We start from the raw sequence: 26,455 nt of genomic DNA, 5'->3' as shown, positions 1-26,455 counted from the left end.
TGAAACAAATATTGTAAAAGTCACAGACAGACGGAGAAGTCACATCTATGATCAGCTCTAATCCTGCCATCTCCACCATTCTCATTACACAAGTATAAAACATATAATACTGGTGGATAAAACAAGACTGAACACAAGACCTTCACAGCCGTCTACACATCATAAGAGATCTCATGACACCTTCTCTCCATCTACCTGATGATCCTGAGGAAAATTGGGATTGTCTTCTTTACAGTCCTGTGGAAGAAGAGGACGGGGACATCTCTCTGGTGTTGTCCTCTTACTGGATAAAACTGGAGGAAACACATACAGGGACTGAATTCATTCATTACATGCAGATATTTATACGACGTGTGTATTTAGTCCTGTCTATTACCTGGTGATGTGAGGGGCTGGGGAACCTCCATCATGACGTCCTTGTACAGATTTTTGTGTCCTTCTAAATACTCCCACTCCTCCATGGAGAAATAGACAGCGACATCCTGACACCTTATAGGAACCTGACACATACAATGATAGCATCATCACACCAATCCCTTCATAGCGTTACTGTATAATGTCCCAGCATTCCCAGCTGCGTCACCTCTCCAGTCAGCAGCTTAATCATCTTGTAGGTGAGTTCTAGGATCTTCTGGTCATTGATGTCCTTATGTATTAGGGGGTGAGGTGGAGGCCCCGTGATTGGCCTGAGGGGTCTTCCCCATCCCTCAGACACAGGGGCCTGACAGTGCTCACTAGAGGTCTTCTTCACTACTGTGTAATCCTGGTTATGGAGAGACACATTAATAAATCTCACTACAGACATTTCCAGAGTCCTCACCTCTCCAGTTCTGTCCATCTGTTATTCCCATAGATAAGAATGATGTAATGTGACATCATCAGAATCTCTCACCTCTCCAGTAAGCCGGAAGAGGATCTCTAGAGTGAGGTGTAATATCCTCTCCGCAATCTTGTCACTGCTCCTATCCATCCTTGATGAGTCAATCAGGAAAATTCTGTCATATAGAAGATCTCCACTGAGAGGACCCGATATTGTAGGGACCTGAATGGGAAGAAGATGACGATGTAACATCATGAAAAAAATCTATTCATTATGTAAAGAAGAAATCTTCTCCACATCAAATCTTCATGGTGGCAGCATCCACCTGATGATCCAGAGGAACATTGGGATTTTCTTGTTTACAGTCCTGCGGAAGAAGAGGACGGGGACATCTCTCTGGTGTTGTCTTATTACTGGATACAACTGGAGGAAACAAAAACAGGGACTGAATTCATTCATTACATACGGATAATTATAGGCCATGTGTATTTAGTCCTGTCTATTACCTGGTGATGTGAGGGGCTGGGGAACCTCCTTCATGACGTCCTTGTACAGATCTTTGTGTCCTTCTAAATACTCCCACTCCTCCATGGAGAAATAGATGGTGACATCGTGACACCTTATAGGAACCTGACACATACAATGATACCGTCATCCCCCGATCCCTTCATAGCATTACTGTATAATGTCCCATCATTCCCACCTCTCCAGTCAGCAGCTCAATCATCTTGTAGACGAGTTCCAAGATCTTCTGGTCATTCATGTCCTCATGTATCAGGGGGTGAGGTGGAGGTCCCATGATTGGTCTCAGATGTCTTCCCCATCCCTCAGACTCAGCGGTGTGACAGCTCTCTCTAGAGGTCTTCTTCACTACTGTGTAATCCTGGTTATGGAGAGACACATTAATAAATCTCATTACAGACATTTCCAGAGTCCTCACCTCTCCAGTTCTGTCTGTTATTCCCATAGATAAGAATGATGTAATGTGACGTCATCAGAATCTCTCACCTCTCCAGAAAGCCGGTAGAGGATCTCTAGGGTGAGATGTAATATCCTCTCCGCCATCTTATCCCTGTCCTTATCCATCCTTAATGGGTCCATCAGGAAGGGTCTTATATAAAATATCTCCACTAAGAGGATCTGATATTGTAGGGACCTGAACGGGGAGAAAATGAGATGATGATACATAATAAATCATCTATTCCATATGTTATGAAATCTCCACGTCACATCTTCATGGTGGCAGCATGTCGGGCAGATGATCTCCATAAAACATCATGTAATGGAAAAGTTACATCTCAGACATACCTGCATCCAGTATCATCATTGCAGAGATGTAAATGGAGTGGAAATATGTCATAAAGATGGAGCGCGGCCTGAACTCAATGTGTTTTGTGTCCTTTCCCCAGAATCTGCCATCAACACGGATAATGGTGCAGATTACTAATACAGGAGACGTTCTGGTCACAGGGACTCTGGAAATACAAAGTGCAATGACACTAAGAGGGTCCCGGGGAGCGACCATGAGGGGGATTTACAGGAGTCATTCATTGTAACTGCCGCAATTATAAATGTTGCCTGAAGAAACTGCGATAGAAACAAGTCCGGTATAAAGAAACGCAGAGAGGCTTCTACAGGGGACGTGTGCGCTTCTCTCTATTCAATTCAATTCAAATGAGCTTTATTGGCAGGACTAAGTACGTTAGCATTGCCAAAGCATATGGTAAAAATACGGGGGTGGGGGAGGGAGGTATATAGAGGTCCAGGGTATATCAAATTCCTTTTAGAGGATAGGGGATGTTTCCAGGGTGGGGTATAGGAGTCCATGACATATCAGGCTCTTTAGTCGGGGGATAGGGATATGTCCAGTGTTGGGGTACAGGAGTCCATGACATATCAGGCTCCTCATCAGGCTATTCATCGTCTATGGGACGGAGGAAAAACGAGCGCGGCTGTAACTGGTGACAATGCAATGAGAGAATCGCTGACGTTTTCTACCCTCAACGTGACAGGTTCCCTTATATGAAGCCCAGAATGACAAATACAAATGTTCTAGCACCTGTGGCCAGTAATGGGGAATCTCCAGCACCTACCTCCACCTGCAGAGCCGCACACCACATATATGGCTGTTCTATGCGCACAGGACCTGTGATGAGGTCACAGGAGGGGAGGAGTCAGTGGTCACATGATCAGGGGCCTCAGTATATATAGCACTGTGCTGGTTGTCCTGGTGCTGGAGGAGCGGAGTCCAGGCAGCGCACATAGGGAGCTCCAGGGGGCACGTTCCCGTACAGCCGACCACTTGCCCAGGAGACTTCAGAGCATTTACAGAGAGATGAACCAGCGCTCCATAATCACCAGGATTTGCCTCAAAACTTCTTTATTGTGAGGTTTTTCAGACCCTCATTCATGAATAAAGGTGGTTCCAGAATCAAGGTATTTTGGCGATTCCAGCTACAAGAGGGAAGCGCCTCAGAAAAATCTTTTTCAACTACAATTCTGATATTACTTCATTTTTGCAGTGTTCAGTGTGTTGCATGATTGTTCAGGTCAGTAATATTATGACGATTCTAATCTTATAGACAGCACACTCAACCCATTTATCCACCAAGCCTGATTTTACCTTTATGACCGGGCCAAATTTTCCAATTCTGACCACTGTCGCATTATGTGGAATCAACTTCATGATAGTGGTAACATTTGTTAGATTTCACTTGCGTTTATTTGTGAAAATATAAAAAATTTGGAAAAATTTACAATTTTCAAACTTTTCATTTGTATGCCCTTAAATCAGAGCTTATATCATACTAAATAGTTAATAAATAACATTTCTCACACATCTACATTACATCAGCACAATTTTTGAAATATACATTTTTTTGGGGAAGTTAAGGGGAAGTTTGGAAGTTAAAAGTTGACCAACAATTTCTCATTTTTCTAGCTAAATTTACAAAACCATTTTTAGTGACTATTTGAAATGAGTTTGAGGGGCCTATATGACAGAAAATACCCAAAGTGACACTTTCTAAAAACTGCACCTCTCAAGGTGTTCAAAACTAGAGTTGAGGGAATTTGTTCGGGTCTCTACTTATTCTGCAAGTTATAGCGCTTACCGAATAAGGCCGGTTTCACACGTCAGTGGCTCCGGTATGTGAGGTGACAGTTTCCTCACGTACCGGAGCCACTGACACACGTAGACACATTGAAATCAATGCATCTGTGCAGATGTCATTGATTTTTTTGCAGACCGTGTCTCCGTGTGCCAAACACGGAGACATGTCAGTGTTCGTGGGAGCGCACGGATTACACAGATCCATTAAAGTCAATGGGTCCATGTAAAACACGTACCGCACACAGACGTTGTCCATGTGCCGTGCAGGAGACAGCGCTACAGTAATCGCTGTCCCCCCCCACTGGTGCTGAAGCCGCCATTGATATCTTCTCTGCAGCAGCGTTTGCTGTAGAGAAGATATGAATAATCCTTTTTTTTTATATTGTTTTTTTTACTGTATAAGCGGTCACGTGGGGCCACCGATTACAGTCATGAACATGCAGCTCCACCTCCCATAGGGGTGGAGCCGCATATTCATTACTGTAAATGAGCGGCCCCACGTGACCGCTCATACAGTAGAAGGTGCGGCCAGGACAGGGAGCAGCGCCAGCCAGTGAGGGAGCCGGGTGAGTATTTTAAGAACAGCGGGCGGGCGCACAGGGGGTGGGAGGGGGGTGGGGACATGGATATTTATTTTAAACACGAGAAACAATAAAAAAAAGGAATATTCATATCTTCTCTACAGCAAACGCTGCTGCAGAGAAGATATGAATGGCAGCTTCAGCACCAGATGCAGGGAACAGTGCTTATCTCTAGCGCTGTCTCCTGCACGGTGCGTGTGGTACCCAGTGGGCACACGGGCGGCACACGTGTGCCACACTGATGTGCCACAGATGCACGGGCACACGGACACGGATAATTCCGGTATCGATTTTTCCGGTACCGGAATTATCTGGACGTGTAAGACTGCCCTAAGCCGCAGAGGGAACCCGCTTTCCTGGATTGTTCCAGCTGATCAGCTGTTCGGTTCCGCAGCTGCATGTATGACGGCTGTGTGACAGTCAAGACACATGCATGGAGAGCCCAATAAACAGTCCCATGCCTGTGTTGTGACTGTCACGCAGCAGTGACACGCACACAGCTGCGGTGCCACAGCTGATCAGCCGGCGCGATCCAGGAAGCCGGGATCCCTCTGCAGCTTATTTGGCAAGCGCTATAACTTGATAGCTTGCCGCATAAGCAGGGACCTGAGCAAATTCGTTCAACTGTACTCAAAACCACATTCAAGAAGTTTATTAACCCTTCAGGTGCTTCACAGGAATTAATGGAATGTGTAAGTAAAAAATGAATATTTAACTTTTTTCACAAAAATTTTACTTTGAACCCAATTTTTTTTTTTCGCAAGGGTAACAGGACAAAAAGGACCCCAAAATTTGTTGTGCAATTTCTCTTAAGTACCTTTATACTCCATATGTGGGGTAAAACCACTGTTTGGGCACACTGCAGAGCTCAAAAAGGATGGGGCGCTATTTGACTTTTTAAATAAAAAATTTGCTAGATTAGCGGACACCATGTCACATTTGGAGAGCCCCTGATGTGCCTAAACATTGGAAAAAGCTCACAAGTGACCCCATTTTGGAAACCTGACGCCTCAGGGAACATATCTAGATGTGTGGTAAGCACCATAAACCCCCAGCTGCTTCACAGACATTTATAGCATTGATCCGTGAAAAAAACATAAAGAAAAACCCTTAAAAAATTCCTTTATTATATATTCTTTAAAAAAAATTGAAAAAAGTCCAAAAACAAAAATCCAAAAGCACTTCTCAATCCTTAATACCGAGGCTGGTATACAGTGTGTGTATATATAATATCTCCACATACACAGTGATTGTTTGGAAAAAGTGTTATTCCTGTAGTGTCACTACTAGGACCCTAATAGTCTGGTAGCCTTCCCCTGACAGCAGGAGTTGGCACCCTAGAATTCAATATGGTGCCCCCACTCCGTGTCCCTTAAGCCCCTGTAGGCCCCTGGTCTAGGAGAATAAATATGTAGTCCAACATGCATACCAAGCAAAATGTTTATGGCACTTACTATGTTCAATATACTCTAGCTTGCCAAAGATATCATTAGAGCTCTATTTACCGTATATACTCGAGTATAAGCCGACCCGAGTATAAGCCGAGACCCCTAAAGTTGGGAAAACTTAATGACTCGAGTATAAGCCTAAGGATTATGGCCCCATAAGATGCTGCATAGATAATGTGCCCCATACAATGCTGCATAGGTTGATTATGGCCACATAAGATGCTCCATAGATAATGTGCCCCATACAATGCTGCATAGACTGATTATGGCCACATAAGATGCTCCATAGATAATGTGCACCATACAATGCTGCATAGGTTGATTATGGCCCCATAACATGCTCCATAGATAATGTGCCCCATACAATGCTGCATAGGTTGATTATGGCCCCATAAGATGTTCCATAGAAACATTTGCCCCATAGCCGGCTGCTGCGATTAAAAAAAATCACATACTCACCTCTTGAGCACCTCTTGTCCTGAGCAGGCCCCCGGCACTTGCAATATTCACCTGTCCGCGTTCCACCACTGGTGCGCCGCTGTGTCTTCCGCATCCTCCGCAGTGACTGTTCAGGCAGAGGGCGGCTCGCACACTAATCGCGACATCACACAATGTGACCTGAACGTCACAGGTAGAGGACGCAGAAGACACAGTGACGCCCAGCGGTGTAACGCAGACAGGTGAATATCGCGCAATACTCAACCTCCAGTCCCTCCATTATACACACCTGCTCCCAGTGCGGTGCCTGGCAGCTTCTCACTGATAGGTGATCTTCGGTGGCCACAGCTTCTTCCTGTGTTCAGCGGTCACATCGTACCGCTCATTAAAGTAATGAATATGCATCCATATTCATTACTTTAATGAGCGGTACCACGTGACTGCTGAACACAGGAAGAAGCTGCATGCGCCAGAGAAGCAGGAATGCAGGTATGATTTGACAGCTGCCACTCTCCCTTCCCCACCGACCCCTGGGACAATGACTCAAAATGGGCTGAAAATCTCGGCTTATACTCGAGTATATATGGTAATTGTCTCTTGGTTTTACCCACATAATCTTTGGGGCAGGAACAGGTACACAAATAGATCACCCCCTCGGTCTTACAGTTTGCAAAGCATTTGTTTTTATAAATTCTTTTGGTAACCAAGCTCTGAAACGCATTTCAAAGTGTAATATATTTACAAAAGCTACAATGTTCACATCTACACTGTGTTCCAAATTATTAGTTTTCCAGGTGATTCTAATTAAAGGAAAACTACTTGAAAATGATGTTCTACATTATTAAGTAGGCCACAGGTTTCAAGCAATGTGGGAAATAAAAAGTATCTCTCTGCTGCTGAAAAGCGTTAAATAGTGCAATGCCTTGGACAAGGTATGAAAACATTAGATATTTCATGAAAACTTAAGAGTGATCATCATACTGTGAAGAGATTTGTGACTGAAACAGAGCACAGAGTTCATGCAGATAAAGGCATAATGAGGAAGGTTTCTGCCAGACAAATTCATAGGATTAAGAGAGCAGCTGCCAAAATACCATTACAAAGCAGCAAACAGTTATTTGAAGCTGCTGGTGTCCCTCTGGAGTCCCTCGAACCTCAAGGTGTAGGATCCTTCAATGGCTTGCTGTGGTGCATAAACCTACTATTCGGCCACCCCTAAACAGTGTTCATAAGCAGAAACGGTTGCAGTGGCCCAGACATACATGAAGACTATTTTTCAAACAGTCTTGTTTACTGATGAGTGTCGAGCAACCCTGCATGGCCCAGATGGATGGAGTAGTGTATGGTTGGGGGATGGCCACCTTGTCCCAACAAGGCTGCGACATCAGCAAGGAGGTAGAGGAGTAATGTTTTGGGCCGGAATCATGGGGTTCCTGAAGGTGTGAAAATGACCTCTGCAAAGTATATAGAGTTTTTGACTGACAACTTTCTTCCATGGTATAAAAAGCAGAAACGTGCCTTTAGGAGCAAAATCATCTTCATGCATGACAATGCATGATCTCATGCTGCAAAGAATACCTGAGTCATTGGCTGCTATGGGCATAAAAGGAGATAAACTCCTGGTGTGGCCACCTTCCACCCCTGACCTCAACCCTATAGAGAACCTTTGGAGTATCATCAAGCAAAAGATCTATGAGGGTGGGAGGCAGTTCACATCAAAACAGCGGCTCTGGGAGGCTATTCTAACTCCATGCAAAGAAATACAAGCAGAAACTCTCCAAAAACTCACAAGTTCAATGGATGCAAGAATTGTGAAGATGATGTCAAAGAAGGGTTCCTATGTTAACATGTAACTTGGCCTGTTAGGATGTTTAGGAGTTAAATAGCTTTTTTTGTTCAGTGAATGTGACCTCCTAATGCTGCAAATTCCACAAATGAGCATTTTCAGTTCTTTAAAACATATCAAATGTTTACAAATTCTACTGTGCTTAATAATTTGGAACAGTGCATTTTGAGTTTTTATTCATTTTGGAGATTATACTGTTATCTGTTATGACCTGGTGGTTAGGAGCACCCGGAATGACCTGATAGTTAAACCTCATACAGGACGAGCTCTGGGATGTGGGAGCTCTGCTGACCGCAAGCCCTAATCCTATCACACACACTACAAATAGCCGTGGAGCGCTCCTGACCAGTCCTAGGCGCCTCGTCACAGCCTAAGAACTATCTAGCCCTAGAGATAGAAAATAAAGCCTACCTTGCCTCAGAGAAATTCCCCAAAGGTAAAAGAAGCCCCCCACATATATTGACTGTGAGTAAAGATGAAAGTCACAAACGCAGAAATGAAACAAGTTTCAGCAAAGGGAGGCCAGACTTACTAAATAGACAGAGGATAGGAAAGGTAACTTTGCGATCAGCACAAAAACCTACAAAAGACCACGCAGAGTGTGCAAAAAGGACCTCCGCACCGACTCACGGTGCGGAGGGGCCACTCTGCATCCCAGAGCTTCCAGCTAACAAGACAAAATCATGATAACCAGCTGGACAAGACAACAGTGAACAAATAAAGACTATCAGGAACTTAGCTTCTGCAGGTCACCAGAGAGATCCAGGAGCGAACTGAAGCAATGCAAAAAACATTGACAGCTGGCATGGAGTAACGATCTGAGAGGAGTTAAATAGAGCAGCCAACCAAAGGACAAACCACGTCACCTGTGCAAGGAACCTCAGAAGCAGCAGCTTCACTCATAGCCACCAGAGGGAGCCCATAGACAGAACTCGCCGAAGTACCATTCACAACCACAGGAGGGAGCTTGACAACAGAATTCACAACAGTTATCATTGGGAGGTTTCTTCAATAAAATTCGATGTATAATCTAACGGGTGATGACTTTTATTAGACTGACTGTCATTTGCACCCACGATTTAGGAAAATCCGTGAAAAATGTAATTTGCATAATAATTTGGAACATGGTGTAAAGGTCCCTACAGAACTCTGATCCAACCATATCCCTTCTTTTTTTTTGGGGGGGGGGAAATAGTGACTACTGACAACTTGATCTTTTATTGATCTCCCTCTTCTGTATGTCACTGATGGATATGAGGAGATCCATTTGGCCAAATCGGGGTCAGTTTTTAAAATTTCCCAATATTTTCTTAATATTTTCATTACTTCAGGCTGTTGATCGTCATATGTGCCTATAAGTCTAGTCATAGGATCTTCATTATTTGGTTTACGTGGATTAAGCAATGTGGGTCTATCACTAGTCCTTTACAGTTCCATCGCCCCAACCACTCCATATACCAGACCTTTGCCCTTCCCTAATAACCTCCCTCTCCGACATCACTGAAGGAGAGCTTACTCGCCTCTTCTCCAAATCGCACCTCACCACCTGTGCACTTGACCCCATCCCCTCCCACCTGCTCCCCAACGTCACTAACATGCTCATTCCAGCCCTAACCCATCTCTTCAACCTATCGCTATCTTCTGGTACCTTCCCTTCGGCCTTCAAACATGCCACCATCACACCCATCCTCAAAAAAAACTAACCTTGACCCAACTGCTATGCCCAGCTACCGCCCCATATCACTGCTCCCGTTTGCTTCAAAACTCCTTGAGCAACACGTCCATGCTCAAATTTCCTCCCACCTCTAATCTAACTCTCTCCTTGACAACCTTCAATCTGGCTTCAGCCCCCACCACTCCACCGAAACTGCCCTGACAAAAATTACTAATGACTTACTCACAGCCAAAGCTAACAGACAGTTCTCCATCCTCCTTCTTGACCTGTCCTCTGCTTTCGACACAGTCGATCACTGCCTACTGCTAGATTCTTTCTTCCCTTGGCATCAAAGACCTTGCCCTGTCCTGGATTGCCTCATACCTTTCCGACCGCACATTTAGCTTTTTCCACTCCCACACCACTTCCTCATCCCGCCCTCTCTCTGTTGGAGTCCCTCAGGGCTCCGTCCTAGGGCCCCTACTTTTTTCCATCTATACTCTTGGCCTAGGACAACTCATAAAGTCCCACGGCTTCCAGTACCACCTGTATGCGGACGACACTCAGATCTACCTCTCTGGCCCAGATGTCACCTCTCTGCTGTCCAGAATCCCGAAGTGTCTGTCAGCCATATCCTCCTTCTTCACCTCTCGCTTCCTAAAACTCAATGTAGACAAAACCAAACTCATCATATTTCCGCCATCTCACGTATCCCCCCCTACCTGACCTATCTATTATGGTAAATGGCATCACGCTCTCTCCCGCACCTGAAATCCGCTGCCTCGGGGTAACTCTCGACTCTGCCCTGTCCTTCAAACCGCACGTCCAAACTCTTGACACCTCCTATAGCCTCCAACTCAAAAATATTGCCAGAATCCGTTCCTTCCTCAGCCCACAATCTACCAAAACTCTTGTGCATGCCCTCATCATCTCCTGCCTCAACTACTGCAACACCCTCCTCTGTGGCCTCCCTGCTAACTCTCTTGCACCACTCCAGTCTGTCCTCAACTCTGCTGCCCGGCTAATCCACCTCTCTCCTCGCTACTCCCCTTTGCAAATCCCTCCACTGGCTCCCTATTCCCCAACGAATCCAGTTCAAACTACTAACACTGATCTACAAAGCCATCCACAACCTGTCCCCTCCGTATATCTCTGAACTAATCTCCCAATATCTTCCCTCACGTAATCTCCGATCCTCCCAAGACCTCCTACTCTCCTCCACACTTATTCGTTCCTCACCCAACCGCCTCCAAGATTTCTCCCGAATATCCCCCATCCTCTGGAATTCCATGCCTCAACACGTCAGACTATCCACCACCCTCGGCTCCTTCAGACGTAACCTGAAAACCCATCTCTTCAAGAAAGCCTACAGCCTGCAATAACCATTCTGCCACCTTGCCATCGCCAGAGCCGCCGTCTCGCCCCTACCTTCTGTCTCTTCCCCACTTTCCCATAGAATGTAAGTCCGCAAGGACAGGTTCCTCTCCCCTCTGTACCAGTCTGTCACTGTATACCTGCTTACTGTAATCGATATCTATAACCCTGTATGTAACCCCTTTCTCATGTACAGCACCATGGAATTAATGGTGCTATATAAATTAATAATAATAATAATAGTCCCAGCGTTGTAACATGCTTGATCTATAAGGACCCTCGGGTATCCACGATCTCAAAACCTCTTTTTTAGTTTCTTAGACTTACAGGCAGACATGAATTTATTTGCAGCTTAAATGACAACCAACTGGGGTTGAGGTTTACCTATGAAGTAGGAGGCAATAGTCTTGCCTTTCTTGATGTTCTGATTTCATTAGATGCAAACAGGTCCCTAAAAACCACAATTTTTCGCAAGTCTACAGCAGCTAATAATCTGCTTAGATGAGAGAGCTACCATCTTGTTTCGCTTAAGGTACCTTCACACATAACGATATCGTTGCTTTTTGTGACGTAGCAACGATATCGTTAACAAAATCGTTATGCGTGACAGCGACCAACGATCAGGCCCCTGCTGGGAGATCGTTAGTCGCTGGGAATGATCAGGACCTTTTTTTTTTGGTCGCTGATCACCCGCTGTCATCGCTGGATCGGCGTGTGTGACGCCGATCCAGCGATGTGTTCACTGGTAACCAGGGTAAATATCGGGTTACTAAGCGCAGGGCCGCGCTTAGAAACCCGATGTTTACCCTGGTTACCATTGTAAAAGTTAAAAAACAAACAGTACATACTCACATTCCGGTGTCTGTCACGTCCCCCGGCGTCAGCTTCCCGCACTGACTGTGTCAGCGCCGGCCGGCCGTAAAGTAGAGCACAGCGGTGACGTCACCACTGTGCTCTGCTTTACGGCCGGCCGGCGCTGACACAGTGCAGGGAAGCTGACGCCGTGGGACGTGACAGACACCGGAATGTAAGTATGTACTGTTTGTTTTTTTAACTTTTACAATGGTAACCAGGGTAAACATCGGGTTACTAAGCGTGGCCCTGCGCTTAGTAACCCGATATTTACCCTGGTTACCTCATTTGTAAATAATGAGCACAATGCGCACGGTAATGGATTTAAATATATGTAGCAGGTCAATCCTTACTGTTTAACTATAAATCAGATTGACTATACGGAAAGAATGTTAAGAATTGTAACATAAACACAGTGCGCATTTCTTTTCTCTAGTGGAACGCAATCTGCGTGTCAAACACTGGAAGTTCACCCACAGGAAACCAGGCTGACACACATTCGCGTTCCACCGACCGGAAGTATATCCAAATACCGGATGTACTATCCAGTGCGGCAGGCATGAGAACGAAAGGACAGTGAGGGCATCATGAATGCCTCCAAGTAAGGTAATTATGGTCCTGCGGATATAAATAAATGACTGGCGCAGCCCACCTCCACCCATTTTTCTTTTGTCTCCCCACTGTGGCGTACTCCTTTCCTTGGTCCCCTGAGCCCCGACATGAGAAACGCGTAGGGACATGGGACTATCACTACAATGAAGCAAAGCTAAGTGTTCCACTGTGATCTCATTGATTTATTGCAAAATGGGGCTGTTTTGTCTAATTAGATGCCTTGTTTAAACTGTGGGTCTACTTATCTATATATATAATTGTCTAAGGGTTTTTCTGTCTGTCTGTCCTGGAAATCCCGCGTCTCTGATTGGTCGAGGCCTGGCGGCCTCGACCAATCAGCGACGGCCACAGCGACGATGATGACATAAAGGACGTAGACATCCCGCCTCTCTGATTCAGCAACGGGCACAGTATCGACGTAGATGTCATAATGGTTGCCATGGCGACGATGATGTTATAAAGGTTGCCTCGACCAATCAGCGACGGGCACAGTCTGCCGCGAATTCTGGAATCATCATAGTCCATATACTACGGGGACATGCATATTCTAGAATACCCGATGCTTTAGAATCGGGCCACAATCTAGTTGACCATATGAATCTACAACAGACCTATTCGCTCTATTATCTGCACACTGCTGAATATAGTATGCCCCTATTTTAAGTGTGTCGAGGTCAGCTGACATATGCGACCTATTAGGCAGGCATTTAGCAATTGGGGATACGGATATTTCTTCTGTGCCTGTTGCCTAATTGAGATAATATATAGGCACTATTTGTATTGCTTAAAATCTATTATATTGATTCTGAAAAAGAAGATTAATAGAGATCCATATAAATAGAGCTCTATTGATATCTTAGGCAAGCTAGAGTATATTGAATATAGCAAGTGCCATAGACATTTTGCTTGGTATGCATGTTGGACTACATATTTATTCTCCTAGACCAGGGGCCTACAGGGGCTTAAGGGACAGTGGACGTGGAGTGGGGGCACCATATTGAATTCTAGGGTGCCAACTTCTGCTGTCAGGAAGACTACCAGACTATTAAGGTACCGTCACACTAGACGATATCGCTAGCGATCCGTGACGTTGCAGCGTCCTGGCTAGCGATATCGTCCAGTGTGACAGGGCAGCAACGATCAGGCCCCTGCTGTGCTGTCGCTGGTCGGGGAAGAAAGTCCAGAACTTTGTTTCGTCGCTGGACTCCCCGCAGACATCGCTGAATTGGTGTGTGTGACACCGATTCAGCGATGTCTTCGCTGGTAACCAGGGTAAACATCGGGTTACTAAGCGCAGGGCCGCGCTTAGTAACCCGATGTTTACCCTGGTTACCATCGGTAAAGTAAAAAAAAACAAACGCTACATACTTACCTACCGCTGTCTGTCCCCGGCACTGTGCTTCTCTGCTCTCGCTGTGAGCACAGCGGCCGCCGGAAAGCAGAGCGGTGACGTCACCGCTCTGCTTTCCGGCTGTCCGGCGCTCACAGCCAGTACAGAGAAGCACAGCGCCGGGGACAGACAGTGGTAGGTAAGTATGTAGCGTTTGTTTTTTTTACTTTAACGATGGTAACCAGGGTAAACATCGGGCTGCTAAGCGCGGCCCTGCGCTTAGTTACCCGATGTTTACCCTGGTTACCGGCATCGTTGGTCGCTGGAGAGCCGTCTGTGTGACAGCTCTCCAGCGACCCGGATCGTTGTCGGTATCGCTGCAGCGTCACTTAGTGTGACGGTACCTTTAGGGTCCTAGCAGAGACACGACAGGAATAACATTTTTCCTAAAAATCCCTGCGTATGTGGATATATATATATATATATATATATATATATATATATATATATATATATATATATATATCCACATACGCAGGGACTTTTTTTAAAAAAAAGGACATTTAATAAAGGATTTTTTTAAGGGTTTTTCTTTGTTTTTTTTTTCTAAAATATACCCTAGTGGGAACTGTTTTTGGTTAACTTTGAGCCGTGAAAATAAAAAAGCCACATTTTTCCACACAAAAATGTTATTTAGCCCCACATTTTGCATTTTTACAAGGGCAACAGGAGAAATTGCACCACACAATTTTTTGGTCCAATTTCTGCTGAGTACACCGATGCCACATATGTGGTGAAAAACTATTGTTTTGGAGCACGGCAGGGCTCAAAAAGGAAGGAACGCCATTTGACTTTTTGAATGCAAAATTTGATGAAATTATTAGCGGTTGCCATGTCGCATTTGGAGAGCCTCGGATGTGCCTAAATAGTGGAAACCCGCCCACACGTGACCCCATTTTAGAAACTATACCCCTCAGGGAACTTTTCACAAAACTAACAGGAGAAAATGCACCAAACAATTTGTTGTGCAATTTCTCCTGAGTATGCAGGTACCCAATATGTGGAAGAAAACTACTGTTTGGGCAGAGAGAAGGGCTCGGAAGGGAAGGAGCGCCATTTGACTTTTTGAATGTAAAATTTGCTGACTCGATGTCCAGTTTGGAAAGTCCCTGATGTGATAAAAGAGTGGAAGCCCCCCACAAGTTACCCATTTTTTTTGCATACAAGAAAATCACTGACATCTCAATTAAAATTGGAATAGTAAACAGAGATTCAATTTTTTGCCACACTTGTAAGAAGATATCTAGCATGTGTCAACTAATATTCCTGATTTCAATTTTTTGTGACAAGAAATTGCTGCACTTAGGAAGGCCAGAGGATGTCCAATCAGTTTATAGGTTCTTTATTTCCATTGTTTGCTTTTTGATAACAGATGTTTATTTGCAATTGCTTACATTTATTAGTCATCATTTAGTGCTTTAAATTGTTTTCCATTTCACTTGTATGATGACATGTGAACTTACATTGACTGCAACTCATACAATTTGCAAAGTAAATAAAAAAAAAAAAAAAAAGTGTCTACCTGCCCGTGTGATTTCTCTGAGTGAAAAAATAAACATGTAAGACAATTTTCCCCACATTCAGAAAATGAAAATTACTTTTCCTCTGCGTGACTTCTGCGATGTGTAACTAGATTTGATCTTTGATGTGTGTGTGAAACATTTCCCATACTCTGATCAGAAACATGGCTACTCTCTTGTGTGATTTCTCAGATGTCTAGTAAGAGTTTTTTTTTCTGTTGAAAACATTTTCAACATACTGAAAATGGTTTCTCCCCTGTGTGAATTGTCTTATGTTTAGCAAGATCATATTTTGAAGACCAGTATTTCCCACATTCTAAACATTAAATTGGCTTCTCCCCTGTGTGAATTTTCAGATGTCTAGCAAAATTTGTTTTCCGAGTAAAATATTTTCCACATTCTGAACATAAAAATGGTTTCTCCCCTGTGTGACATTTGTGATGTCTAACAAGATGTGATTTAACTGTAAAACATTTCCCACATTCTAAACATGAAAACGGCTTCTCCCCAGTGTGACCTCTGTGATGTCTAAGAAGTTGTGATTTCACGGTAAAACATTTCCCACATTCTAAACATGAAAACAGCTTCTCTCCTGTGTGAAATCTTTGATGTATAAGAAGATCTGATTTCACTGTAAAACATTTCCCACATTCTGAACATGAAAATGGCTTCTCCCCTGTGTGTATTCTCTGGTGTCGTAGAAATAGTGATTTTTGTGTAAAACATTTTCCACACTCTGTACATGCAAATGGCTTCTCCCTTGTGTGAATTTTCAGATGCTGAGCAAGAGATGATTTGCTTGAATATCTTTTTTCACATTCTGAGCATGAAAATGGCTTCTCTCCTGTGTGAATATTCAGATGTGTAGCAAGATTTTTCTTCCGAATAAAACATTTCCCACATTCTGAACATGAAAATGGCTTCTCACCTGTGTGAATTTTCTGATGCTGAGCAAGAGCTGATTTGTCAGAAAAACTTTTTTCACATTCTGAGCATGAAAATGGCTTCTCCCCTGTGTGAACTCTCTGATGTTTAATAAGATCAGATTTTGATATACAACATTTCCCACATTCTGAGCATGAAAATGGCTTCTCCCCTGTGTGAACTCTCTGATGTTTAATAAGATCAGATTTTGATATACAACATTTCCCACATTCTGAACATGCAAATGTCTTCTTTCTTGTATGTGCTCTTGGATGTTCACCATCCCTTTTCTTATATTTCTTTTTCTTAAGAAGGAGCAGAGGTATGTCTGGTGTAATGGGATGCTCTTCAAAAGTGTCAGGTGTGATATTAGGATCATTTGCTTTAAAATCTGAAAACATCAGGTATTTCTCCGAGATCACGGTGCAGTTATCTGCCATAAAAGATAATTGTACAGTATATTTATTTTTCAATAGACATTGAATCATTGCTAAAAATTGATCTTGGGTTGCTCTTGAACTGCTTCCTGCCTCATTCAATGCTTACATGTCTAGCTGCCTCACTTCTCTGCATGAACTAAATTTTTTTTAACTTCCTAAACTGTAAATTGCTAGTCAGCAACTAATTCCTGTTTCCTAGGGAGTCCCTGTATGCTTGACTACAAGACATTCCTTGGGTCCACTGCCTGTTTCATCCATCATCGGCTTTCCACAGTTTGCACAACCTTGCTGGTAAGCATAGTCATCATGACAGAATAACTGACCAATACCATTAAAGGGGTTGTTGGCTTTCAAATAAAATATGTCCATCACTGCATTTGGCTTTAAAAAAAAAAACTATTTGCGGTGGACTCACCTTCCTGGGATCCACTGGTCTCTGACACTGCTCTTGATGTCTGGCATTGGCTGCAGCACTGATATTACATGACCCTGGTATTGTCGAAGGAGTAGACTTTGCCGTTACGACACCCCCACCCACTCTATCCCCACCCGTGGCCCCCCAACTATCATTCTAAACCCAATAAAAACACAACCACTGTAATTCTTTTGGAATGATCTAGGCTACAGTAGCCTTTTTATTAAAACATATAACAATAATACATTAATAACAATAAATAACATTTTAAAGGCCAGAAGGAGTCCTAGGAGCCCCAAGAATCTGGTGATTGACAAGCCATACCGTGAACATCCATAACACCAACTTTACCCCCAGCCATTCAAAACCCTGGCTCGGGAGCACCAAAAACCCAAACGAGGGCTCACTGTTCACGGTAAAAATCCCTGGAGATCCAGCCACTCCTGCCGGAACTCCCCAACCACCATTCACCAGATTCAAAAATACACCAACACAAAAACAGAGGACCCATATGCCAAAATGGATCCCCAAATCCAATTTTTACCAACTCCCAGGACTCCCCCCAGCCGCCACAACGAAAGGCCCTTTGAACCCCTCAAAGGCCCGAGACCCCACCACTCCGAAAAAATATGGCCCGTTCAATGCCCTCCTGAATAGCAAGGGCCCACAAGTCCATTCCTACCGCATTCAAATGGACCCCATCCGCCAACCAAAAGGCCCCTTCCCCTTTCTCCAGCTCAAAATGGCGCACCGCCACGCCCCCGTTCCTGGCTACGAGACTGGACACCGCCCGATTAACTTTTATCCGGGCTTTATTCAACTTGTCCAGTGACCTCATATTCCTCCACCGCTTCCTCGGCACGATTTCAGACCAAACGATGGTCAAACCAGGATACAGGACCCACAAACGCAGACAGTCCTGCTTAATGTCTTTAATCAATTCTCTAAATGGACGGGCCCCCAAGTCATTCCCCCCGACGTGCAACACTAAAATATCCGGAGCCCTGTCCAACCGGGCTCCGTCATTAATTTCCTTTAGCACTCTGCGCCATACCAACCCCCGAAAACCCAACCACTGGATTACCGCCTTCTCACGATCGAAACCCAATTGTCTCCCCTCGCTCCGCACGTCGGCGCGCTGCGCTCCCCAATAAACGTAAGAATGGCCGAATATCCACACCAACAAAGGCGAGGGACCTGAAAAAACACAAAGCAGAAACCCAAGATCAACACATACCAACAGCCAAACCGTCCCCGCCTCCCAAAGAGCCCCTCAACTTTTACGGGCGCACATAGCTCTGATATCTATCCGAACGCCAACTTCCGATGTGCTGAATTGCTGGAGCCCCCAGGCCTCCCAATGCTGCTTCCGTCGCTGCCCCAATCCTAAAAGAGTGGGGCGCGAAACCACCCACATCCAAACCCAGCAACCCGATTGCCTTTCTAAAAATCACCGTAAACTGATACCGGGACAACAAAGAACCATCCATATGGCATAATAACGACCGGTCACGACAAGGCCCCAAATCCCAAAATTTTTTTAAACAGGTAACCGGGCACATAACCGAACCTGGCACCGAACCCAACACGATCCTGCTCCCCTTACCTTCCTGATCCGCCTTGGACCGCCGCAGCCACAACTCGACTCTGCCCGCCAATAACAGCACGTCCCGAGCCAACAAACCTCCCACAACCTTCTTGCTAGGCGAAACCAACTCGCCCACCCGTAACGCCCCGAAAAAGGCTAAAGAAAACGCTAGGCGAAATAAGCGCACCTCAAAACCCGACACGCAGACCGACTCCAAGACCCCACCCAGTCTTTCCAACAAACCGAAAGACACTGGACGCCTGGTATCCATGCGCCGCGGCCCCCGCCGGAAACCCTTAACCGCTTGCTTCACCAGAAAAATTTTTGTTAAATCCAATTGACCACGCAATTTAAAACCAAAAGCCAAAGCTGACATAAGCCGTGACACTTTAGCCGGAGACCAACCCGCAGCAGCTCCTCGACTCAACCAAGACAACACTCCCGCTTGCTCCTGCTCACCCGACCTACACCCAGCAGCCCCCAACACTTCAATCCACTCCACCCAAATAGCCTGGTACGCCTCCCACGTTCTGGGAGCCAACGACGACTTGATCAACGCCTCCGCGTCTCGGACGCCACAAGCCAAAGCTCCGCTGGGCATTCCAACCCAACGACCTCCGCCTCCGGAGCCAGCGACCGAAAACGTTCGAACTGTGAACGAGAAAGAGCGTCAGCAATGGAATTATGGGCACCAGGCACATGCGTCGCAGTCACCTGTGCGTTCAAACTCAAACATGACAAGACCAGCTGTCTCAACACCCGCACAACCGGAGGCGATGAAGCCGACAGATTGTTTATCGCACAAACCACTCCCATGTTGTCGCAGTAAAAACGAACACGCCTGTTCTGAAAAGCCTGCTGCCACAAATGTACCGCCACCAAGATGGGAAAAATTTCCAAAAGTGCGATATTCCGAACCAAGCCAGAAGAAATCCAAGATGGCGGCCATGTTGCCGCACACCATTGTCCCTTAAAATACGCCCCGAAGCCTGACCCCCCCGGCTGCGTCCGTAAACAACTCCAATGACTCGTTATCAAAGACTCCCTCCTGTAACAACGAACGGCCGTTGTAATTCTGCAAAAACTCGCTCCACACCGCCAAATCCTCTTTATGATCAGCTGACAACCGTACAAAATGATGAGGAGCCCTCACTCCTGCCGTAGCCATGGCCAATCGCCTCGAAAAAACCCTGCCCATAGGCATAACTCGACAAGCGAAATTAAGCTTTCCGAGGAGCGATTGCAAATCCCTTAACGTTAACTTCCGCAAACGACAAGCCCGCAACACCTCCTCGCGCAAACTCTCAACTTTATCGATGGGCAACCTGAACTCCCACTGAATGGTATCGATCACGATACCCAGAAACGACAAGCACGTGCTCGGGCCTTCCGTTTTGCCCGGAGCCAACGGAACTCCGAAGCGATGCGCCACCCATTCAATTGCTCTCAAAAGCGTCTTACAACAGTCAGACCCCGACGGGCCGACGCACAAAAAGTCATCCAGATAATGAATGACAGAATCACACCCCGAAACATCACAAACCACCCACTCCAAAAAGGAACTAAAAGCCTCAAATAATGCGCAAGATAACGAACACCCCATAGGCAAACACCTGTCAACAAAAAAGCGATCCTCCCAAAAACAACCCAGCAGCCGAACACTATCTGGATGAACAGGCAACAACCGAAAAGCGGATTCTATATCTGTCTTAGCCAACAAGGCCCCTTTTCCGGATTTCTGAACCCATTCTACCGCCGTGTCAAATGACGCGTAAACCACAGAGCACAACCCCGGGTCAATCCCGTCATTAACTGACAAACCCCTGGGATAAGACAGATGCTGAATCAAACGAAATTTCCCTGCCTCTTTCTTAGGCACGACCCCCAACGGGGAAACCACCAGATCCACAAAAGGGCGGAGACTCGAAAGGGCCCGCCATCCGACCCATCGCAACCTCCTCCCGCAACTTCTCGGAAACCACTTCAGCATGCAACAAAGCCGACCGCAAATTCTTCCTAACACAGGGAGCAACATAAGAAGGGGCCGGGATTACAAAACCCTCCTGAAAACCTGCTAACAATAACTCCGCTTTTTCCCCATCTGAATATCTACTTAGATAAGGGACCATCTTTTCCCACATCACCGGTGTCACCCCCTTGGGTATTACCGCTTCCTGACTTACCTCTACCCTTTTTGAAACATTTTGCGGCGCCATGCGTGGAGCCGCTACAGTGTGAACACAAGTGTTTATACTTGCAGTTAGCCCCGAATCTACACTGGCCTTCGTTAAACTGCCAACAGACCCCCAATTTTTGACCCCCTGTTTGACTTCCTGAACTAGAGGCGCTCGCGGTACTGGACTGAAAACCCTGGCCGGAACCTCCGGCCCCCCCGTGAAAGGGGTTGCCGAACTTGTACTGCGCCATAACCCGCAACCACAACCCAATATCTTTTTGATCCCAGCCAATTGCTGGCCGAATTGCCTTCCTCTGTCTGAACTGCTCATCATACCTGAGCCACGCCTGACCACCATAAACCCGATGAGCCTCGCTTATGGAATCCAGATAACAGAACAGACCCGAGCAATTCTCAGGCGCCTTTTCTCCAATCACACTAGCCAGAATGACAAAAGCCTGCAGCCAATTACCGAACGTCTGAGGAATCAGGCGCCATCGCCGCTTTTCCTCGTCCTCCTTCTTACCCTCATCCTTTTTCTTTTTATCCAAATTAAATTTCTCTAACGGAAGTAACGAGAATATCTCCACATATTCGTCTTTTGCAATCTTTTCTCTAACTTCCTTTTTTAGATGCGCCCCCAACGGGCCCTCAAAACACACATAAACTTCGCCATGGGCCCTATCATCTAAATGCACCCTACATTCTTTTTCCTTCTCCGTCTGCACTGAAACCGATATCGGCGCCGGAGCCGCTACTGGCGCCACCACCGCCCCAAAAGCCCCCACCTGCGGGCTCAACCAAGCCCCTAAATGCCGCTGCGCAGACATACCTTGCTCCAACCTAGATAACAGATCCTGCACACTACCCAAAAGCTCACGCACCCCGGCTGAACTTGCATCACCCGCAACCCTCTCAACACCACCAACCCCCTGACTACCCAAAAAAGCAGGCGACGCCAAATTAGGTAAACACAGACCTGACACAGACGCATACTCACCGGGCTGCAAGGGATCTGTGGGCCCCCCAGCCGGAGTGCTGGCATCCAGACGTCCCCGACTCGCTGTGTCGGTGAAGGATCCACCCGAATCCGCCCGGCCCTGCCTTCCAGTAAGGTCCGCTTGTGTGCCCTGTCCCGGTACAGGCACGGCAGCTAATGGATCCAGGCTCTGGCTTCCCGGGGAAAAAGGTGCCTGCGTGGACGAGCTGGCAGCGCACCAGCTCCCATCCGTCCCAACACCGACCGCAGCGGCCATGAAGCTGTCTTGTCGCCCCGAAGCAGGAGAGGACCCTGCCACTGAAGGTGGGGCCAGCCCGGATACGTCCAGCTGCGTGCCGCCCGCCCCGATGTTGCTTGCCGGAACCGCCGTCCATCCAGATGCGGCCGAGGCAGGCCGCGCGGCAGGAGCCACATCGCCGCGGCCTCCCGCTCCAACAGGCCCCAGTCGTTGCCGTGCGCGTCGAGGCCCCGCCCCCACTGCACTCCGAGGTGCAGGCCTCGAAACCGCCGATGAGCCCCGACCGGCAGGTGGATTCCTCCCAGGCCAGGGCCGCGCAGCCGCTGATCTTACCGGCGACCGGCTGGAGGGTCCCGGGAGGGGCTCCTGCGCCTTCGGGGGGCTCGAGGACCGGAGTCTGGGGAAAGACGCTCGGGGGGCCGCGTCCTCCGAGAACGCCGCTCCAGCGGCGCCGCAGCGCCAGCGACCCTGCGGCGCTCGACGATCCCGCAGCGCCGGACGGCCCTGCCGCCGACATAATGTGGGCCACCTGCTCCTGCAGCCAACCGGGAGGATGAAGCGCTGCCGCCGCCCTGAGGCCCTCGAGGATCGCGTCGGTGCCAGACATGTCAGGTATGTCTGCTCACGATCCTCCGAGATCGGGAAGTGACTGCCCCACCCCAAAACTCCCATAAACCCCCGAGCTAGCTCCACCCCCTCCTGATTCAAATTCTCTACCCCTCTCCCCCCCATTGTCATGCAGGCCTTTGCCTACGCCGTGGGGGGAGGGGCACGGCTCGCTTCGGCCCTTCCTTTGACAGCGTGGCAACTAGTCAGCTTACTGATTGGGTGCTGTGCTGTTGACATGATGTCAGCCTGGCAGGCAATGCTAATCCTTGGGAGCAGTTGTGAAGAAGTACCACAATAAGCCGGACATACCACACTCCTCTATATTGAAATTGTAACACCCAAAAGGAAAAGTTGTGGAGTTATGGAAATCCCAGGATGGAAAAAACATGTTAGTAATTTGGAAATGATGAAAAATGTAAACAAAATTTTCAAAACATCTCCATCTTTTCAATATTGAGTATTGAGTACACGGTTTGGTTGTTATCAGTGAGGTTATTAATGGTCCTATGAGGAATGTTCTGCCACACAGAATGCACTTGGGTAAGAAAATCCTCAAGATCTGCCACTGCAATTTCCAACTAATGATGTCTCAAATGTGTTCAATGGCAGAGAAGTCCAGAGATGTTGCAGAACACGAGCACGTTTAGACCACGCTGGCAGCTCACAGTACCACAAGTAATACGCAGCCTGGGGTTGTCCTGCGTGTTGAAAAACAGCTCCTAAGATACTTTGGTGAAATGGCCATACCAATGCAACGCTGAGCTTTTAGTGTACCTGGGATGAATTCGAGGGGTCCGGAATATGTATATCAGGGGTCCCCAACCACCAGTCCATGAACCAGGACCGTGCCTTTGGGTTTTTTTTGCCGGTCCTCGGCGCTGCCACAGACCACCACTATACACTGACAGTGTTGTCTCTCTGCGGCAGCTCAGGGCACGCTGCAGGTGCCTGCCCTGGTTGCTCCTCATCACCAGGGCGCACGTACGCACGCAACGTTCATCATCTGAACGCTACTACGCACGCGCTGAAACTGTTATATGTTAGCGCTGTCTGTGGACAGAGAGCATGCACTCTGCTCTCCCACCCGTGGCCCTAGTAACGCTGCAACTGCGGACCAACTGGAGCAGCAGGGAATGAAGAGAGGAAGAGAGGTGAGGGTTTTTTGTTACATTTATATCAATCAGTACTTTGTGGGGCCATCTTGCTATATATGAGGGATTAAATGTGCGGAGCCATCATACTATATGGAGGATTACATGTGTGGGGCCATCATACTATACATGGGGGATTATATGTGTGGAGCCATCATACTATACATGGGGGATTATATGTGTGGAGCCATCATACTATATATGGGGGATTATATATGTGTGGGGCCATCGTGCTATATATGGGTGATTATATGTGTGTCGCCATCATACTACCGTATATATGGGGGATTACATGTGTGGGGCCATCATACTTTATGGGGGATTATATGTGTGGGGCCATCATACAATATATGGGGGATTATATGTGTGGAGCCATCATCTATAATATAACGGTGGGAGCGTCACTCTGTCCGAAGCCTTTATAGACTGCGCAAGCGCGACGCACCGCACCTGCGCAGTCTGGACCAGAGTGACGCAGCCAAACTTAATTATCCCCCCCATAATATACCGGCCGTGGGGGCTCCACCCCCCTCCCGCCTCTCCAGTATGCGGTCACGTGGGGCCGCCGATTACAGTACTGAATATGCGGCTCCGCCCCTTTGGGAGGCGGAGCCGCATATTCATGATTTTAATCGGCGGCCCCACGTGACCGCATGCAGGAGAGGCTGCAGCCAGAAGAGGATGCTGCGGCGAGGGATCCGGAAGCTAGGTGAGTATTTTAATCACAGGGGGGGGGGTTACCTGGATCTGCATTTTAAACACTAATATTCATATGTTTCCTGCAGCAAACGCTGCTGCAGGGAACATATGAATTGCGGCTTCAGCACCAGTGGGGGGGACAGCACTTAATGTAGCGCTGTCTCCTGCACGGCACACGGACTGCACACGGACAATGTCCGTGTGCAGTACGTGTTTTACACGTCCAGCACAGCCGCCCCAAGCACAGCCACAGCCACGCACAGCCGCCCCAGCACAGCCACCCCAGCACAGCCACGCACAGCCGCCCCCAGCACAGGCACGCACAGCCGCCCCCAGCACAGGCACGCACAGCCGCCCCAGCACAGCCACGCACAGCCGCCCCCAGCACAGGCACGCACAGCCGCCCCAGCACAGCCACGCACAGCCGCCCCAGCATAGCCACGCACAGCCGCCCCCAGCACAGCCGCCCCCAGCACAGGCACGCACAGCCGCCCCAGCACAGCCACCCCAGCACAGCCGCCCCCAGCACAGGCACGCACAGCCGCCCCAGCACAGCCACCCCAGCCACAGCCACGCACAGCCGCCCCCAGCACAGCCGCCCCCAGCACAGCCACAGCTACAGCCACGCACAGCCGCCCCAGCACAGCCACGCACAGCCGCCCCAGCACAGCCACGCACAGCCGCCCCAGCACAGCCACGCACAGCCGCCCCCAGCACAGGCACGCACAGCCGCCCCAGCACAGCCACGCACAGCCGCCCCAGCATAGCCACGCACAGCCGCCCCCAGCACAGCCGCCCCCAGCACAGGCACGCACAGCCGCCCCAGCACAGCCACCCCAGCACAGCCGCCCCCAGCACAGGCACGCACAGCCACCCCAGCATAGCCACCCCAGCCACAGCCACGCACAGCCGCCCCAGCACAGCCGCCCCAGCACAGCCACAGCTACAGCCACGCACAGCCGCCCCAGCACAGCCATGCAGAGCTGCCCCCAGCACAGCCACGCACAGCCGCCCCCAGCACAGCCACCCCCAGCACAGCCACGCACAGCTGCCCCCAGCACAGCCGCCCCAGCACAGCCACAGCTACAGCCACGCACAGCCGACCCAGCACAGCCACGCACAGCCGCCCCAGCACAGCCACGCACAGCTGCCCCCAGCACAGCCACAGCTACAGCCGCCCCAGCACAGCCACAGCTACAGCCGCCCCAGCACAGCCACGCACAGCCACCCCAGCACAGCCACGCACAGCCGCCCCCAGCACAGCCACAGCCACGCACAGCCACCCCCAGCACAGCCGCCCCCAGCACAGCCACAGCCACGCACAGCCACCCCAGCACAGCCACGCACAGCCGCCTCCAGCACAGCCACCCCAGCACAGCTACAGCCACGCACAGCCGCCCCAGCACAGCCGCCACGCACAGCCACCCCAGCACAGCCACGCACAGCCGCCCCCAGCACAGCCACAGCCACGCACAGCCGCCCCCAGCACAGCCACAGCCACGCACAGCCGCCCCCAGCACAGCCGCCCCCAGCACAGCCACAGCCACGCACAGCCGCCCCCAGCACAG

The 26,455-nt window shown here is 48.2% G+C and overlaps 3 protein-coding genes across 3 annotated transcripts in view; all 3 read right to left on the bottom strand.

Annotated features, from left to right (window-relative positions):
* Positions 1 to 804, bottom strand: part of LOC138663939 (oocyte zinc finger protein XlCOF6-like) — a 112,746-nt gene extending 111,942 nt beyond the window's left edge. The window contains exons 1-2 of the mRNA XM_069750313.1: positions 377 to 804; positions 196 to 293 (exon numbers count right to left, since the gene is read on the bottom strand). Coding sequence (XP_069606414.1) covers positions 196 to 293; positions 377 to 509 — 231 coding nt within the window. The 5' untranslated portion in view covers positions 510 to 804. The remainder of the gene's footprint in view (positions 1 to 195; positions 294 to 376) is intronic.
* Positions 539 to 10,818, bottom strand: LOC138666597 (uncharacterized). Its single transcript, XM_069754796.1, has 8 exons — positions 10,667 to 10,818; positions 2,116 to 2,295; positions 1,829 to 1,976; positions 1,524 to 1,703; positions 1,327 to 1,450; positions 1,146 to 1,243; positions 893 to 1,042; positions 539 to 598 (listed from the first exon to the last, which is right to left on the bottom strand). Exons 1-8 carry the CDS (start codon positions 10,816 to 10,818, stop codon positions 539 to 541), a joined length of 1,092 nt encoding a protein of 363 aa, XP_069610897.1.
* A 4,636-nt stretch (positions 10,819 to 15,454) lies between these two features.
* Positions 15,455 to 26,455, bottom strand: part of LOC138663944 (zinc finger protein 383-like) — a 57,677-nt gene continuing 46,676 nt past the window's right edge. The window contains exon 11 of the mRNA XM_069750318.1: positions 15,455 to 17,004. Within this exon, the coding sequence (XP_069606419.1) occupies positions 15,971 to 17,004 (1,034 nt within the window). The 3' untranslated portion in view covers positions 15,455 to 15,970. The remainder of the gene's footprint in view (positions 17,005 to 26,455) is intronic.

This window comes from Ranitomeya imitator, chromosome 2 (genome assembly GCF_032444005.1).
Source record: "Ranitomeya imitator isolate aRanImi1 chromosome 2, aRanImi1.pri, whole genome shotgun sequence".
Taxonomy (NCBI): Eukaryota; Metazoa; Chordata; class Amphibia; order Anura; family Dendrobatidae; genus Ranitomeya; species Ranitomeya imitator.
The sequence above is the reverse complement of the archived record's forward strand: the minus strand, read 5'-3'. Positions and strand labels throughout refer to the sequence as shown.

Bases quoted from the DNA above. Each gene is read 5' to 3' on its own strand.
- LOC138666597 (XM_069754796.1), bottom strand. From the start codon at position 10,818: ATGCACAAGAGTTTTGGTAGATTGTGGGCTGAGGAAGGAACGGATTCT. The intron at 2,296-10,666 runs GTGCGGGAGAGA...TTGTATTTCCAG, and splicing joins CCCGAGGCAGCGGATTTCAG to AGTCCCTGTGACCAGAACGT. The intron at 1,451-1,523 runs GTGGGAATGATG...TGTATGTGTCAG, and splicing joins TTGAGCTGCTGACTGGAGAG to GTTCCTATAAGGTGTCACGA.